The following is an 18,878-nucleotide window of genomic DNA, read 5'->3' as shown; positions in this document are numbered from 1 at the left end:
CTGCCACGCTGGACAAAGATTAACCTCCCACTGCTGTTACCCATCAGCTGGATATGGTCACTCAGTCCACTGTGTCCCTCCGTGATTTGTCCATTTCTCAGAGATCTGAGAGCAGCTGCCATGTTTGGAGGATTGAACATCTTTTTACACTTAAATTCACAACCTGAGTTTTGGTTCTTAGACTATCAGCAGGCCTGTGTCATATTTGTGGAATTAAAGGATAAATTAACACATTCATGGAATTTTCACATGCAGCATTTTGAGTCCTTAGATTTATAGATGAAACATAATCCATTTGTGTTTCTCAGCTAACTCAAAAGAAGAGCGTGGACTTTATGGACATGTTGAGAGCGACATCAAACCAGCTGTGTTTGTTGCTCTAACATGCTGGATAATAGAAGTACAACCAAAGGAGCTGACATGATCCACAATTGTTATTGCTAAAGACAGTCCCTAATACAGCAAGTGTCTAATGATAACTATTAAATCATGAGTTTAAAAGCAAAGCATTAGCCAAGCAAGCATTAAATTGCATGTTTAAAAGCAGAATAAATGGGTCACATCACAGCTCAGACAATCAGGTGTCTTGTTGGATTTAAAAGAAACATATCTACATATCTGTGTGTGTGTGTGTGTGTGTACGTGCGTGTGTGTATGTGTGTGTGTGTGTGTGTGTTTTGATGAGGAACACACACACACAACTCGTCAGCAGCAGGGTTAGCCCTCATACTGTTGCTGATTTTTGTTTCACTTCACACTTTTTTATTAACCCTCCACTCTGAATGTAGGAGAATTCAGCAGATCACATGTGTTTTCAGGAACAGAAGCTTTTCCTGACAGTCTTCATCTTTCTGATAATAGAGACTGTCCTCTCGCATATCAGCACAGACACACTGGATGTCTGATGATGACTGCTGTTGCCCCTGCAGACACTGAGCTCCTCTCAGCTTCCGGGTGAGTTTCAGGTTGCGCCACTAGAGGGCGGTCCTGACCAAATTATACAGGTTTCATTCAGCTGTCCTGAGCACTAATTTCCATGTAATCACATGTTGGTAAAGGGGTCCACTCCTTTCCTTCCATTTGACTGCCCACTGGGTGTTTAAGTGACAGACTGTTGGTGTACTGAGAACAGTAGATAAATGTTTTACATTATTGCATTAAAGTGTATGATTGCTTTGAAAAGAGGCTATACTGATATTTTTAATTGTTTTTTGTCTTTGTCCGTTTCCTGTAATTCAGACTGGGCTTGTGTGTGCGTTGTATGATGATTGTGCTCATTGTTTGAAGCCAGGCACTGAAGCTGCTGCTGAAGCAGCCGAACGCCTCGGTGACTGAGCAGATCTACTGACCGCAACAAGCGTCTTTTTGTACCAACATCTGCTTATCTTTCCTGTCACTGTCGTGTCAATTCCCATTTGTGTCGGAGGTTACACTCAGATAAGATTATCTTTGCGCTGTTTATTAACCTGTTTCCCTTCAATAGCGGAACAAAGGCCTGCGGTGCGCGCCATCAGCAGGCCAACAAGCCATTATTAGAAATGACAATAGAATTTACCACATAAATCAGGCGGATACTCACCTGGACTGCAGTGTAACAGCTTACTGCTGTGAGCAACAGGTTCACATTTTACTGCAAATGTTTCAACATAGAATAATAAAATCAACATTTCCTAGAAGAAGAGAAGATATTGTAAAGGTTGACTCTTTTATTCTGGCTGTTATCATCGTTAGGCCATAATATTACTACTACTACTACTACTACTACTACTAATAATAATAATAATAATAATAATAATAATAACAGTAATAATAATAGTAATAATAATAATAATATATATTATGTATGTAGCTCTCAGTCTGTATCTTGGTGTTTCATCGCCGAAATCAATGTTATTTTTATTGGTTTAATAATTTTTCCAATAATTATCAATCAAGATTTTTACGCTCCATGGGTTTAGAGAGCGCCACGTCTATTTTTGTAACAGATTCGAGTTTAACTTTAAATTACTGTTGAATTTAGGAGATAAAAAAAAAAAGAATACAACCATTCATTATGTTAACTTGCTATTATGGTTGTCCGGTGACGGGCTGTTTGGCAGCTCTCGTCTTTGGCTGCAGATGAACTGGAAAAAGTGCCAATCTTTCTGTCACTGATCTGACACCGGGTCAGCCAGGAGCTGCTTCCTTTAACTCTGTGACATTGCACAAAAGCGTAGAGACTGACTGCTGTCAGCTTCGCTCTTTAAATATCATGGGACGATATTTATTTGTTCAATAGCTTCTCCTAGTGATCATTTTAGAAAGATTCGCAAACAAGGCAATAAAATCAATGTTCAGGGGAAATATACGGATATAGATTAGAAATAGAGGGCCATTTGCAGAATTAGAAAGCGTGTGTGCCGCATCCCTCCAACTTGAAGAAATACAGTCAAAATTGTGAATCACCTCGCGTTGAAAACCTTTTAAAATCCACAATCTTTCCCCGGTGAGCAAATGGGCAGCAAGGTGCATTTGCTGAAGCCTTTCAAACGCTAACGCGGCCATATTTCACTCTTACAACCTCCTCACATCTCCATAAAATATTGCAGCACTCAGAGTGATGACTGGAGCCTGGCGCTTTTTCTCACACACTTTCTCCGTGATAACGCAGTTTGTCTCAAAAACACACTGATTATCTCAGTCATATAAAAGCTTGCAAAGAGTTTATATCCTGTTCAGTTTGATCCGAAAGGCCACTGACTGCTAGGTTTGTCCACCTCTTTCAGATATTTGATGAAAAACATGAAGTGACACGAGACGCTGCTTTAAAGTGAGTGCAACCGAAATCTTTAACGAAGGCAGATTACATCAAGAGCAGGAATAACTCAGTTTACCCAACCTCATTCTGCAGAGTACAAAATATTGTGCAAAGGAAATAAAAAGCACGCTGACTAGTTGAAAAGTCTTAACCGCATTGCAAATTAAATTTGTCAAGAAAAACAATTTCAATTTGTAAAAATAAAATAAAATAAAATAAAATAAAAGTCAAGATGAATAGGTTTATTTGCCTGTGGACTTTAACATTTAATCTCCAGTCTCCGTCAGTTTCTCTATAAACATTAGGAGTCCATCCTTTCTCACCCGTCGAGTCCCGTTTCTACTTTGATGTACTCACAGAGTCTGCGGGAACAGCTTATCATGTAAATGTATATTCTTTGGCATATGTGGAAACAATGATTTCCACGGTGTGAAACGCATCATTAACAGCGCCACTAAAGATCTTAATAGAGTGTGGCTGCTGATGCATTCAAGTGTCCTCCGACATCCTGCTGTCCTCTATTTCATAGTCTTTAATACGGCTTTTAGCAACAATCAAGTGGTAGAAGTAGTAGTCGAGGATAAAAAAAAAAATCTAGTCTATTGGCTATAGTGGAGCTATTTGCTCCTGCACAGAAAATTCGGAAAACTGTAGCCTGCATCTGGCATGGCTGTTTAAAACACATTCAAAGTGTCGAGCACAAATGTGTTACAGCAATGCTATTAAAAAAATAATTTAAAAAATATGGAAATAATGTTTTATATCGGCCTAAAATAATAACGTATGCTACATAAGCCTACTTTTTTCGGCTGTGCACCCGCTCTGAAACGTCACTTGTCTGCAACATGGATCATCAGCTATCACAAATAAATCCAGTCACTCTTAATAAGCAGTGAGCAGCGTCGTTCACATGCAACTTCACTGGAAACTTCCATTTCCGACAGCACGTCAAGGCAGCACCCATCCAGCGAGGAAGCACATGTGAAGCAGCCGAGTTTCTGTCTCCTCCAATCAGGGCGCTGCCTCACTCAGCCCTGTCCAATGGGAATAGCGCGCGTGCAGGTGGCTGCGCTATTATCAGCGGCTCCCGCTTCGGCCCTAGCCTAGAGCGAGTCAATTTATGGAAAGACAAGTCGAGCCCTTAATGGTTCCCATCAAAACAACTAAAAACATCATCAGACCGTCCGACTTCCGCGAGGATTCCTGTGGCGGGCGCGTGCAGCCGTCTCCCAGCTGACAGACTCCGACCAAAACAAACGCACGGAGAGACGTTTTTGGGAGTTTGACCAAGCTGTTCCCGTCCCAAGAGAAAGGGGAAGTTCGGTTTCGCTCAAGTTTCCAACATTTCCAGAGTCTGCTTCTTCCTCATCCAGGATACTTTTGGCGAAGGTGGCAGAAGTGGCCTGGCTCCTGAATATCACCGGTCCGCTCTGCGCCTTTATTTACTCTTATTCGTTTGGTTTTTGTTTTTTTTTTTTCATTTCCCGTTTTTATCCAAGCGACTTTGGTGGTTCATGTTCTCAAATGTTAGCGGTCGGGCAAATGGAGGCTAACCGGCAGAGTGCTTTCGTCCTGGGCAGCACCCCGCTGGCGGCGTTGCACAACATGACCGAGATGAAGACGTCCCTGTTCCCGTATGCGCTGCAGCAGAGCCCGGCGGGCTTCAAGGCGCCCCCGCTCTCCAACCTCAGCTCCCAGCTCTCCATGGGGACTCCGCACGGAATAAGCGACATCCTGGGGAGACCTATCACCACGGCCGGACAGCTGCTCTCCGGGTTCCCCCGGATAAACGGCCTGGCCACCACCGCGGCCGCCGCAGCGGCGGGGATGTACTTCAGCCCGGCGGTGTCGCGGTACCCGAAGCCCCTGGCTGAGCTGCCGGGGAGAGCGCCCATCTTCTGGCCCGGGGTGATGCAGGGGTCTCCCTGGAGGGACCCGCGGGTTCCCTGTCCCAGTAAGTGCTGTCTGTGTGTCTGCCTGTTTGCACACTTTTAGGGTTAGCTCATGAATTATATAAACCCAGAAAAGAAAACACCTGTGTGCGGCTGCAGAATGTTGTGGTAGAGATGTGTTGCTGGTCGTGTGATTTTAGATATTACCGAGGCCTGTTAGAGGCCTGTCACAGAACAAACACACCAAGAAAAATATTATATTACATTATATTTTACAAAGCCACCACAGATCATCTAAATCTGTTCGTACGAATATTACAGCTGAACCAAAGGGATAAGATATTATTAAGCACTACGGTCACCATAAAGATTTTACTTTTGAGCATGACAGACCATGGAAGTTCTTGATAGAACATAAAATTTTAATGAGATACTTGGCAGGCTTTCAAGTTTGTAAAATAATAAGAAAACCAGCAAATATAACAGAAGCCTACAATCAGAAATAATCGGTCAGTAAACGCATCATGGAGCTCAGACACACTTCGAGTTTTTTTTTTTTTTTTTAATCTTTTGAGGCTCGTTTTGACTCAGAAGTTGCATGAATGTGTCAACTCGCAGGATCATCACATTTAAAACAGAATGTGGGCATGAGTATAAGATGCTGTTTAAACTTTGGCTCTATGGTTTATAAAACCGTACCTCCCTGTGTTTCTTTTGCAGCTCAGTCTAATATGATGATGGACAAGGACGGCAAGAAGAAACACTCCAGACCGACTTTTTCAGGACAGCAAATTTTTGCACTGGAAAAAACTTTCGAGCAGACGAAATACCTGGCCGGCCCAGAGAGAGCCCGCCTGGCTTACTCTTTAGGAATGACCGAGAGTCAAGTGAAGGTAACATCCGTCAATTCCTGCTTTTTGGAAAATGAAATAATATTTGTGGATATTTGAATACCACCTGCATATATTATCCAACTCAAAATCATTATTTTACTGATGTTGTTGCTATTCTGCCAGATTATTTCTACCTGCTGTGATTACTTTACAATAATGGGCCATTTCGGTTTTCTGCCTTTGATTGCTTGTTCATTTCTGGACCTGTTGAGCATCTGTGCGTCTCTCAACAGGTTTGGTTTCAGAACAGAAGAACCAAATGGCGGAAGAGGCACGCAGCAGAAATGGCCACGGCCAAGAAGAAGCACGACTCGGAGACGGAGAAGATGAAGGAGAGTTCGGATAACGAGGACGACGACGAGTACAACAAGCCACTGGACCCAAACTCAGACGACGAGAAAATCACGAGACTGTTGAAAAAGCACAAGGCCTCCAACCTGGCGCTGATCAGCCCCTGCAGTAACAGCTCGGACACCTTGTGATGCCCACAGCTGGGGGCCAAAGTGGGTGGCCGAAGGGTCCAACAGAGACATGTCGCACTCTTTCTCACCCCCTTTCCACCTGACATTACGAACGTGGGCCTGAGGGGATCGCATTTTGCTCAGACAGAACGAGCAAATGTGTAAAATAATAATAATAATAATAAAATAAAAATAAAAACAACCGAGCGTGTACCAAGACGCACGGAAAGACGCGCTCACCAAAACGTGGCCAGAGACGCATTTGGCTGCATCCAAACTCACTTCCAGACACTGTATGTGCGGAGATATGACTCCTGTCAGCACTGGACTTCAAGGAGACTCACGATGCCAAGTTCTTGTCAGTTGAAAGGACAAAAATAAGAGGACAGGAAATTGTTTTGGCGGCGCAAATCACTTTTTACGCATACAACTGGAGTTTTAACAACAGGTGTAAATGTAAACAAAATATATATACACACAATCCGGATCAGTGTTGGACTCATTAGTGTGACTCAGTCATTTTATTCCAGAAGCTGCTTTACTTTAGCCATGCAGTGTAACTTCTGACACGTTATTTTGCGTTGCACCTCTATCCAAAATTAACAGCCTGAGTCAGCTTTAAGCGTCAGGAAGGCAGTTCCTTTCGCTCTGAATGAGCCCGTTGAATGCTCTCATTAATTGGTGATATAATTTTCAGCAGCCATAATATTTTCATGTGCGGGAAAATGACCAGTCTTTCTTCATTCTGGAGCAATGAAGCATACACATTTTTTTATTTTCAGACAATTCAGCTTTAATATCCTTTTTAGTTTTATCAAAAGCAACAAGCTTCTAATAGAAGTGGTTTATGAGCAGCCAACACTGATCCGGATCCCAGACGCATGTTAAAAATGGCAGGTGTAATCGGGGCCTGTGATGCTTCTAAAGCTCAGTTTAACCAGGGTATCCACTGTCCTAAAAGGCGAGAGAATAAAATGTTTTGAGGGGGCGCTGGTTCGAGATGAATGAATGATTTGTGCTGTAGCCTAAAGATGAAAATGTACGTGAGATTGTATATATTTTTTACTGAATAACTTATGTTGTTTCAAGCAGTGGAAACGTGGCAGCCTTCCTCCCTCCGCAGCCCGGACGCGCTTATTCCCTCACATATTCCCGCTGCTTCCTTTTTATTCCTGCAGAATAATGTCGCCCCTTTTCTCCACGTTTTACAATTCTCAATTCACTATGGGCACACAAATGTATAGAGGCAAAATGCTGTAAATAATCACTGTAAAAAAAAAAAAAAACCCAGCTTGTTTTAACGACATCAGTACACACTTTTCCTTTGCTTTCATTTGAGAAAGTTTCTGTTTTACCTCATCATCACACAGCGGAGTAGAAATCTGGACCGTCGTTTTTGTTGGAATTAAAAAGAGTATTATTGCTTCCGGGAAGGTTACAGGAAGAAAAAAACACTTTGTATTATGAATAAATTATTTAACAAGCATTTTTGTTTTATTATGACTTTTGTTTGAATGTATGGGCTTAATATAAATTAAAGATAAATTCATGACTATCAATAACTGAATTTCATTATTGGCAACAACGATTTTAGAGGATTGGTGCTGATTTAACATGAGAATTATTTATATTGTAAAGCCTGAAGTTACAGCTGAAAAAAAGGATCTCTTAATAATAATACAAATAGTAATAATAAGGACATAATCAATTGGATTTAGTCAGCATTGTTTACCAAAAAGAAAAATGCATTTATTCATTTTATTTATTTTTGGCCACAGCTTAACTTCTATTTTTCAGTAAGGCATCCAAACAAGTTAGCTGCATCAAGGAAACGTTAGCCTACTCAAACATTATTATTACTCTTATTATCATATTGATGATGATAATAATAATACTGATAATAAGAATAATAATATTCAAAGGTTTGTCGGTCTGATCTGTCTCAGCGGATGTTTCATTTTTCAGGATTAATGAACTCTTTTGGACCTTTGGTGGTTTCCTGTGGAGCTACCCGGCAAAGTGACCCCTTAGTTTAGACCATTATTCTCTAAAGGCAATTGTTGCTCACGGGTTTCTATTCGTTGATGTTTGGTGTTGTTTCTGTTGAAATCATAGTGCTCGTCAGAAGTGCGCCCCCTCTGTCTCTCCTGTGGTACTGCACCTTTTCGTTCCTCCACATCGCTGGAATCAATGGGAGCTCTCTGCGCCGGCTCCTCTGGACTCAGCCAATCAGAAAAGAGCAGCCATAAAAATCAAACCCCACTAATGAATGTCTGACGGAGCACGGCTGAAGTGAACACCTGCTGCCACATGAAGTGGAACAGAATGAAGAAAACGAAAAATAGGCTACTTTGATCAACAATTTGTAAAAAATAGCTATTTTAATGTCCGTCTAACAGTCAACACACTGTAGCTTGAGTGTCATCCATAATAATGGGTTTACAGTGACTTTTTTGTACAAAAGCATTATTTTACTTTTTAAAACTTTCTTTTGGTGTGACTTATAGGCTTTTATAGATTTGGAAGTGTGTTTGTGTAAAACCCTCCTGAAGGTATGACATTCTGAATAGTTCCGAAGTTTCTTTTTTTGTTTTTTGTTTTTAATGAAATAAGCCACACAGGGCGGCGTTTTCGCTACATTGCGGACTTCCACACCACTTTCACCGTGTTGAAATGGATTTTCATGCTGTATTTCTACAGGAGAGCCTCTGACAACTAACCGCCTTCATTTACCTCAGTTTAGATAAAACTGTCCGTTAATGGGTTTTTTTAAAAAACGCACATTTCACAGCAGCAAGTGACCAACATTATAAAATAAAACATCCTGTGGGAATATAAGTCAATGTGGCGATACCAAAATAAATATCTGCATGAAGTCAATACTTTAAAGCTCCAGGAATGTTATTCTTCAGTGGGGCCGTCGCGGAGGCTCCTCTTCAGCCAATTAAAGCTGCTGTCAGAGCGCAGGAAATGTGTGCGTCTCATCCCCAATGGTAAGCCCTATCACTCTATAACACCGCCCTAATAATGCACTAATAATACACTGATGATGGCGTGAGGGCTAATTGGCAGAGACCTTTCCACGGAGCGCTCTTGTTGTGCAGCAAAGAGGTAAAAGCAGAGGTAATGAGGACAAACAGCCGTGGAGCTCTAATGGTTTTTATTGCTTGAGAACTGCATCACCTACAGTAGAGGCCAGGCCGTCCAGAAGGGGCTAGAATAAAATCTCTATCTGCTTTTATAAGATGGAGTGAAGAAAAACTGCGGCTTATACTCCTACAGTATACTCACAATGACCAGCAGGAACAAAAACAAGCAGGCTTTTTTTTTTTTCTCTCTTTTTTGTTTTTAGCTTTTTGCCTACGAACCAAATCACACAAGACAACATAAATTCTGCGGCAGGCACAAAATCATTTCCACTTGCGGTGATTTAGATTAAAAAAAAAAATCACGGAGGACCAATCAGACGGCTTCACACCGTCTGAAATCTGTAGTGTAGTAAATGAAATCGATAAAAGGAAACGCGGTCGTCTCCTGTTCGCCTCTTTAATGCTCAAATTATTTGCAATGAACGCTGCTGAAGGCTACATACTAAACAAATAAAAAGCCAGTCTTCCTGCTCTTCCCCCGCCTTTAGAGTTTCTCTCTTTTTACAGTTCAGAATCAATACGTCTGACTTAAGTATTTATAACTCTTACACTTCATTTCTGTGTAGGATACTTGGCACCATAATGCAGTAACAAAAATGGACAAAAAAAATCAGTTTACATTTTAAGGATACCCAAGCCTATCTAAAATATCACATTCAGAACCATAATATTATAGAAATAAGTTAGAGTAAGAATAATAATGAAATAATGTGAGAGTGCTATATATGAAACATTATCTTATATACTTGCATGGTCTATGGCACTGCTTAAAACATTCTTGGATAGGCAATAAATCACTGAACAGTATCTGTTTCTCTCCTCTTGTACTGACGATTCAAAGGTCACCGTGGCTGCAGGAACCCCCACGCAGCCGCTCCGTCTGCGCACGCTTCAGCATAAACATTTTGGTAAGAATTATAAATTATCTCTTTAAAAAGTACAGTATATAAAATGAGACTCAACCGACGTGTCAGGCATGGCAGTGTGTTGTGCACACAACGACAACTCAAAAACAACGACGACAAAAAGTAAAATAAAATAGAGAGAGGATTTGTTGAAATAAAGTGAAAAGTTCTATCTATTCCAACAAAGGGACCACAAAGTTTGGTCAGAAAAGAAAACGGCACTAAAACCATCAACAACTCTATGTTATACTGTCCAATGTACAAATAACCCTAACAATATAGATATACAACTTTTTTTGCATTGCACTTTTCTTTTTTTAAAACACCTTACATACTGTGTGAAAGTAGCTTCTATACATAGAGGCATACCTAAAAATGGCAAGTACGGTGTCTAAAAGGATGTAGTAGGGCTGATTTCAATTAGAGTTTTGGCAACGAGGCTGTGGCATGGAAAAGAGTCGTCCGTCCGTCCGTCTGTCCGACCGTACTTTTTTTTTTCTTCTCTGGGGAATGGGGTTGCATGGCAACAGTGAGGTCAGCGATGTGTGTCTTGTCTGGAGCCGGGCCCTCGGGTGCTCGTCCACGTCCACAACAAGTGTTTTATGGAGAGAAAACGGCTGTGTTTTCGTATGGATGAGGTGTCAGGACAACTGCAACTGGTCAGCACTGCTGAAAAACTTTGTCTAGGTTCTTCAGTGTATGCTTGTGCAAAGTGTGTGTGTGCATTTGTGTGTTTGTGTGCATGTGTGCATGTGTGTGTGTTGGTGTCCTGTTTGTTTCTGTGGTGTTCTCACAGAGGCGCTTCACGGAATATCTTCTCCCCCCTTTGGCAACACTTTCCTGCGGAGAGACAAAAGGAAAAGTTTGATTCCTAAACACAGAGCAGTCGTTTCAACCCAAGAAAAAATGTCCACACAATGATGTCCACTTTTTTTACTTAAAGTTAAAATACAAGATGCAGCTCTGAGCTTGTAAGTAAATGTCTTAAAATGACGGAGGCATTTTAAGCAATCATGTCACATTTTTTGCACTGATGATGTTTTATTCTGGAATAAAACTCTTCAAACGGGCGTAATTTAGAACCACGTGTGCAAAGTCATGAAAAATCAAGCAAATCAAAGCAAACAATGGCAACAATGGGGAGAATTATAATAAAGAAAAATTAATATTTACCACGACATCACTGCACCACACAACACTTGTGCTTATTTGCATTAGGTTTACCTGCCCCCGCTGTTATTCGGAAGGACAGGAAGACAGGCTGGCAGGGGGACAGAGACAGAGCACAGTTAGAGAACACAAGTTGAAGACTTTCTTGAGTCCCTCTCCGAGCAGCCGTGACACACAGGTTAAACTCACATGGCAGTGCCGTGCATTTTTGGGCCCGCGTGCTAACGACATCGGACATTTTTTAAACATAGCCAGCTGTGATTTTGGCAGCAGTGTGTGGCTGGGAGGTGAGGGCCGCTGCAGTATCTCTCAGTGTGCTCAGGTCACCTCGCACACACACACTACTGTCTACGACACACTAAGTATTGATGAAAGACCTGACTTAAGGCGCCTCTCTTTCTGTCTGACACCGCAGAGACTGAAGCAACAGTGTGTAACACCTTCTACACGGTCAGCTTTAAAAAGTGCTCTCTGTGAGGCCCTGACCTCTCTCCCACTTCTCCTTCAGCTTTAAGTGGCCGTTTTAGGGCAGACAGACATTTTTGGAAAGAAAATTTAGTAGCAAGATTGAATATATTTGTTTCATTTTTTTTTTTAATTCTTGACAGTAAAGATGTTCTTCCTGCATATCTGGTTCAGCAGCTGGAACAGCATTTACACTACTGGAAACTTTAAACTTAAACTGGGGAGAACATCAAGATCAGTGCAGATGAAAGCTAGTCTGGCACACCTAAATCAAATCTTAGAGCCTTTAAGAACATTATCAGGCCTGTGCAGTTGCAACACATTCATATCCAGATGTAGAGTGTGTAGTGTAGTCCTCTTCCACTCCTGGCTCAGGCTCACAGCCTCAGTTTACAGTGAACAGTTTAATCACAACACAGTCACACACACAGTAGAGAGGTGGGCAGAGCCCCTGTCGTTACCTTGTGGTCCCCCATGCAGACATTGGGCCCGATGTTATCATAGACTATAGACTTCTCTTCATTTTCAGGCTGCAGACACACAGAATCACATGTTTTGGGGATGAAAATGTGGTGAACAGCACGTTTCGTCCACTACATGAAACGACCGTCACCGCAGCAGCGCAGCTTCGGTCACACAGTAAACACACAGAGGATGCAGAGTCAGCAGCACCGAGCTCGTGTTTGCACAGTACAATCATTACAAGCTTGTGTCATGTTTTATAACACATTCATGGATGAGCAGTCAATGTGCCGCTCCATTAAACGCAATTAGCGGGATTACCGTGTTGATTTCAAAATAAAAGCCCCTGAGAACGTTGCAGTGGAGAGATTAAAACATTACCAGCAGTGTTTAGGAGCTTCACTCTCTGTGCACAGTTTGGACATTGAAATTAATTGTAAAAATCTGCCAGGACAATAACAATTTGTTTGAGTGCCAATAAAATCTTAATTATGTCACCAGTGCAGTCACTCTGTGCAGATCATTTTCCATTTGCATATGATTTCTGCTTAATATATTTTCATTCTGACTGAGCCCTTCAGCGTGCAACTTTATATAAACAGTTGGTGGAAATGCCGGGGACAAATTCAAAATGAGCACCAGCTGTAAGTGCTAAGCAATGAAGGTTTATTATGTGCTTGGACACTTGGTTCAGAGGATTGTAAGGGACAGCCATTAGTACAATTACGAGGATTTACAGGCACAGAAAACAAAGTGAGCGATGGACAGAAAGTGAAGGGAATATATTTGTCTCAATTACGTCGGACAAACGCTGAAGTTCACTTTTAAGATGCTGGATTTATCATTTCTGACCAACTCAGGAAACATTGCAAAGATCAGAAGTTTGCTTTTGCTCTTTAAAATCAAAGTGTTATTACAGGCTGTCGCAGAGCAGCGGCACAGCAGATTTATGATTAACACAAGCGCGCACTGAACTGGATGCACCTTTAGGGACTCGGCACAGTTTTAACTTTGAAACCTGTGCACAGCGCGGTGGAGAGAAAAGGAAAGCAGGAGTAATTTACCAGGAGGACGTTTGCCTCTCTCAGTGTAATCTAAGTGCCTATCTGAGGGAATCATGTTTCAATATCACTTTCTGCACACAAAGAAGCTGTTACCCACTCACACATGAATCTGCAGACTGGAGTATAAATCACACTTGTCTGGTTGAACTAAAGACTTTTTAAACAGCCAGCCCCAACCCCCACATACACACACACACGCGCACACACACACACAGGCTGGTGGGTGCTACCAGTTGTGACTCGGTGAGCTGCACTGGCGCCTCAGAAGAAAGAGACAGAGAGCTTGAGAATGAACCATAAAGCGAAATCCAAATTAACTTCAGACCAATCCTGCGGTGGAGCGGGGTCAGCACACGGCGTGCCTCCACCTCACTCTACCTTTTTCTAGCGGGCCACGCACTGGCACCTCTCTATTTGTCTGGCAGCCGGCCCCGAGCCGCTGCCTCCCAAAGCCTGAGATACATTCATCAAACACACACTTGATAATTTACAAAGGCAGCATAAAATTGTGGATTTTCGGGCTGCATAATCTTTAGACAGATAAACAAATTACCCGGGGCCCTCCGGCAGAGAGGGTGCGCTCGCTCGGCTAAACATTCATTACCGGCGCTCCCGGAGCTGGTGCCGCGCCGCACAGCCAGCGGGCAACCTTTGCCGTGTTAGGGCTCGGCAAGCAGAAAATAACATGATGGCGAGTTAACCGACCGTGCCATGATAGATGACGCCACACGCCGGGCTGTTTACGGGCCTATGTCTCAACAATCTGTAATGCTGGGAGCCAGAGAGTGTGTGCTCAGTGAATCATCAGCCAATCTGCGAACACACTAACTGTTCCACTCTGTCCCTGCATTACAAGCAATTAGCCTGTGCTTGAGGGGAAGAAAAGCAAACAACAACCCAGCTGTGCGAGTGTGTGTGTGTGAATCCCCTTTAACATAATTCTGACACATTAAGTGGGTGAAACAAACTGGGTGTTATCATTTTAAAAAGCTTTACGGCCCTTGCTACTTACTGTAATACAGTGATCGGAGTTATTGTTCTAGTGCAGCTTCAGTCAGTAAAGAAGAAAGATCAGGAAGGAATTTCTCAATTGTGGTGGACAAAAGAAAGCCAAACTTCCTGAGCAGCCCCCTGCTGTGGCCTGTACCTGTACAATACACTGCTGCATCTCTTTCACACACATTAACACATGAAAGCCTGCGTGTTCCAGCGCTGCACGGACTCACAAGTTCAACCTGCGTTTGGGAATCTAAAATGTTAGAAAACCTGGCAGAGCCGCATGGTGGATCTCTAAGTAATCCAGCAAACAGGCTAAGGGGAGAGGATAGGGGTGGCAGATTGGCTGGAGTTTACAATGCTGGGATGGATTTGAGGCTGAGCGGGGGGCTGCAGGGTTCCACTCTCAGAGGGAGGAGGCAGATCCGTGGCTTTATGAAGAAGATGGGGCTCATTGGGGTGAAGTGCTGGGATATATATACTCTCTGGGTGGACCAATGGCTTGGCGCTCCAAATTAATATTCACAGACACCTCATCCTTCCATCTGTGAAGTGACAGAGGGCGGGGAGGGTACTGTGGATCAAGGACGATGGAGTTGTGGAAATAAAGGGTGAGACATTTAGAAAGACGCCTGTGTTTTAGTTGAGGGAGGAGCAGTGACATTTTGGAATATAAAGGAGTGTGACTTTTAAAGCAATAAAAAGCCCCTGAATTGGATCAAAAGAGGCATGTTTAGGCTCACCTTTAAGACCAGGTCTCTGGCAGAGGCAGACAGGAGGATTCGGTCACACCAGGCGGGGCATCTGGTGTTCATGTACTCCTTCCCCTGATTGCTGTCTTCACTGTACGGATAACTGAAGAGACACACAAGCAAAGCACAAACAGTAAATAGAAAAACATGGACCCACATGACAAGCTTTTATGGTAATTTACACACATTTAAGTGCTATCCAAGTTCTAATGAACTGCATTTTCTTGTAAAGTGCTGCAGAAAGAACAAGACAACAGGGGAAAAGCAATACGGAAAGCAATAAATATGATTTGTACGAATCAACAGGGCTCCAGAGGAGTAATAAATATGAGACATCATGTCATCTGCTTTATCTCAGAGAAAGAGATCAAAATGTTTTGAAAACAGGAGGCCCAGAAGTATGACCAATCATCTGAGTAATCTCTTGAATCAACACACACGGACGGCTCAATCAAAGCAATCTCGACTTGCCAACTGTACAGGTTGTCTGTGTTTGCGAGCGAGAGAGAGAGAGAGAGGGAGGGAAAATAAAAAAAAAAAGGAGGAATGAGAGTGATTTAGGCAGAGCGAGCAGAGGGAGGTCCGGTTGCCCATATGTATAGCTACATCCCTACAGGGTCATCAAAAACAGATTAGGTGCCGCAGCAAATGGCCAAGAGAGATTGTATCTTGGAACAGCAGGGAACAATCGCATGATTTAAGCGGCGGCAGGGCTGGAGTCGGGCGGAGAGCCATCGAGCTGATACAGATTTACATTGTTGAGAATTCAATTTTGCCCTTCCGCTCATCAAACTGCTTCAGATTTACACGCCACCAATCCAATTTGTTTGTAGGCGCTCATCAGGATGTAAGAGCGGGCTTACGTACTGTAATACCAATCCAATTTGCTCCTTCAGTGCCACGCGTGCTAAGCGTAGCATAACACAAAGTGCCTCTTCTCAGAGGATGCTGATATCCTAATGATAAAATAAACACACACATCTGGTCTGCGATTCATCACACTCGCAGAGCTCCGATAGCTTGATTGGACTTTGTGCTCGGGCAGAATACATTTAATAAGCATTTGGTTGCGGTTGCTTTGTGATGTGTATGTGCGCGTTCAAAACGCTATGTGGTTGTTACTGCTGCAGCTGCAGCTACCACTGGTACTAACACTGCTACAGCTACTGGGACCAGTACCGGTGGAGTGCTACACCTTCTCTATGTGCTCGCAGCTGTCCCACAGGATTTCACCTCTGCTGACGGGACATGCACTGATGCAGAGGGCACAGTTAGCTTCGGGTTGTGTGCATATGTGTCTCTTCAGATGCCACTGGAAGGGCAAAAACCCACCAGTGCTGCTAGATTTGAATGTGTCATGTGCACAGGAATGATCTGTCTTCTCTCTCTGTTGCTGCCTTGTGTCTTATTCCTTTTCCTTGCATGTTATTCATACTTATCTCCACTGAACTGTAGATAACCACTGTGTGTTTCACTGTGGCATTATTTATTGCACTGATGTGCACAGCGCTGTATATTTTGTGCATATGCATTTTGTCATGTATCTGGATTTTAAAATCTATGTTGTTTTATTCTATTTTTGGGAGCCACACACGCACACGCACATGCACACGCACACACACAGCCAGCCCCCCCACCAGGTGTACAAACAGACCTGCAGAGAGCTACTTAGAGAAGTTCCCTGCCTCCAATTAGCATTAATAGCAGTTAAACCGTGGGGGAAATGCATGGGGGTTTTGGTATGCTAATCAAAGGGCTAAAGAAGTGATCCCGGGATAAAAGAGAGCATGAAGAATAGGATGAGTGAAACAGAGATAGACAGGGAGGCAGAGGAGAGGGGATAAAGACGGATCAGACAGAAAGAGGCAAAGTGAGGGTGGAAAAGAGCAAAGTCTTCAAAGGGCTTGCGGAGCTGCTCAACTTCAGGGTGGCCTGAATACTGCTGCTTCCTGAGGGACGGTCCCTGGCCTTAAAGAGCCTGTGAACAATCCTCCTATCGGGGACTCTGTTATAGCTTTATTGACTAACAAGCCCGGGGTCATTTCGGTGTTAAAGAGATTGAGAGAAAATCAAGTTTTCCCCCTCACCTCCTTCAAACAATGAACTCCTGCCTGATAGCAAACTTCCCCAAGCACTTCAACAACAAAACTTTGCTATCGTTCAGTCATTTCTGATGACAGCCAGCCATTGTAAACGCTGATTAAAAATACCCAACAATGGCCATTAAAGGGCAATTCTGCTTCCCTGTGTGTGCAGGTATAGGTTGTTCCCCTTTCTGTTTTACCACACCCTCCGTTGGCTCCAATGGAGATAACAAGTCTTAATGCAACAGCAAACAGTCGAATGGCGCGCTGGGGCCAAAGTGATTAATGTGTCCGATTAGCGAGCTCACAAACTTATCGGGGAAGGTAAACGGCCCGAGAGGGCGTGAGGGCTGGAGGCCGTCAGCTCATATCAGAGCCTTATTGCCCGCAGCAAGACTAATTACGCTAATTAATGGGCCAAGCTGATAACTCCGACCATTGTGTACCTGTGTAGGAGGGGCTGCACTTCAAGGTATCCACACATACACACACAGACATACATTGAAACAGCCACACACACAGCTGCACCAACTCTGGTGGCTGGGCTAATATGTTGCACTAACAGTAATGATAACATCTGCAGAATGCAAATTACTGACAGTTATAAAATATAAGGAAAAGAAGAGAAATAATCACAAAACACAGCGATGAATGACTTTTAGTTGGGGACAGAAACAGATTAAAGAACAGTTCTATGTTTTAAGATAGATTAATTTGGTGACGGTCATTCAATCAAAAGTAACAGCTGCCAAATTGTGAAAATCTATGGAGTTCCTATACAGCATGTCACATGTAGAGCTTTGTTTTTACAGCTGCAACCAATGACTACAATGGCAGAGAAAACACAGATTTGTCTTGAACAGTCTGAGACATGTGACCATCGTCACATCACATCGTGCTGACGTGTGACGGATGAAATATCGGCCTGCCAGGTGTCTTCTTCTTGGTTACTGGTGTTTACAGCAATCGCCTCTTGTGTAATGTTGATATAAGAATACTGTTCTCCTGCTCGCTCTTTCGTTCTTCTGTGTTGCTGACCACATCTCGGGCGATACGTGTGTGTGTGTGTGTGTGTGTGAGACCCTCCAGCACGCACTGAGCGCTCATTCGTTCATGCTCGGCTTGGGGTTTAATGTTTGACCCGGCCGCCGACGCATCACTCACACGTGTTCCGCTGGTGTCAGCTTGTTTATCTTGCAACAGTAAAAAATGTCCAGGTGAGCGCAGGCCCTACCTGTAGTGTGTCACTCAGCCTCGCCCATCAGAGGGAGAGGCTGCCGTCATATACATTGCTGTATTATACAAGCTGCTGTGTCTACACATGCTTTGTTTGAAGAACACTTCGGTACAAAACACATAAAGCGGTGTCTAAAATGTTTTTCAGATTTTGTTTGTAGGCCAGGCTATCAACCTGCAGGCCCGGGACTGGAAACTCAGTCCCGGCATGGGTTGCTCCAGGACAGACTTCCTTGTCCCACGTTCTCTTATCTCCCTATCAAAAGCTATTACACTGTACACAATGACAAATAAACGACAGGCCAAACAGTGGGCTATTTGGGTGCTCTGTATTTAATGAGGGCAATATAAACTTGGGAATATAGGTAGGGCAGGAAGCCAAAGATAAGAGTCATAGTATCAAGTGACATGGGGTCAAGGCTGGTAAAGAGCATCATGGGATGTGGCCACTGCTGGCTGGGATTGGCTGAAAAGTCAGAAAGTGTGGGTTTCAAACGAGCTGCCTCCTCCACAGCTTTGTTTGTTTGCCGTAGTCAGGGGAGGCTTGGCAAA

At 43.2% G+C, this 18,878-nt stretch overlaps 2 protein-coding genes across 3 annotated transcripts in view; one reads left to right on the top strand and one right to left on the bottom strand.

The window, feature by feature from the left end:
- Positions 1 to 4,321: 4,321 nt before the first annotated feature.
- Positions 4,322 to 6,064, top strand: nkx6.2 (NK6 homeobox 2). Its single transcript, XM_041948022.1, has 3 exons — positions 4,322 to 4,751; positions 5,410 to 5,582; positions 5,816 to 6,064. The coding sequence occupies exons 1-3, from the start codon at positions 4,322 to 4,324 to the stop codon at positions 6,062 to 6,064; spliced, it is 852 nt and encodes a 283-aa protein (XP_041803956.1).
- Positions 6,065 to 9,330: 3,266 nt separating this feature from the next.
- The window catches only part of LOC121614197 (inositol polyphosphate-5-phosphatase A), a 132,290-nt gene continuing 122,742 nt past the window's right edge, over positions 9,331 to 18,878 (bottom strand). For both annotated transcript variants that reach the window (XM_041948004.1, XM_041948005.1), the window contains 4 exons: positions 14,998 to 15,109; positions 12,194 to 12,262; positions 11,271 to 11,358; positions 9,331 to 10,937 (listed from right to left, as the gene is read on the bottom strand). In XM_041948004.1, the coding sequence (XP_041803938.1) occupies positions 11,278 to 11,358; positions 12,194 to 12,262; positions 14,998 to 15,109 (262 nt within the window). In that variant the 3' untranslated portion in view covers positions 9,331 to 10,937; positions 11,271 to 11,277. The remainder of the gene's footprint in view (positions 10,938 to 11,270; positions 11,359 to 12,193; positions 12,263 to 14,997; positions 15,110 to 18,878) is intronic.

This window comes from Chelmon rostratus, chromosome 11 (genome assembly GCF_017976325.1).
Source record: "Chelmon rostratus isolate fCheRos1 chromosome 11, fCheRos1.pri, whole genome shotgun sequence".
In the NCBI taxonomy this organism is placed as follows: Eukaryota; Metazoa; Chordata; class Actinopteri; order Chaetodontiformes; family Chaetodontidae; genus Chelmon; species Chelmon rostratus.
The sequence above is the reverse complement of the archived record's forward strand: the minus strand, read 5'-3'. Positions and strand labels throughout refer to the sequence as shown.

Coding starts and splice junctions, on each gene's coding strand:
- nkx6.2 (XM_041948022.1), top strand. CDS start 4,322: ATGTTAGCGGTCGGGCAAATGGAGGCTAACCGGCAGAGTGCTTTCGTC. Junction 4,752..5,409: donor CCCGCGGGTTCCCTGTCCCA/GTAAGTGCTGTC, acceptor TTTCTTTTGCAG/CTCAGTCTAATATGATGATG. Junction 5,583..5,815: donor TGACCGAGAGTCAAGTGAAG/GTAACATCCGTC, acceptor GTCTCTCAACAG/GTTTGGTTTCAGAACAGAAG.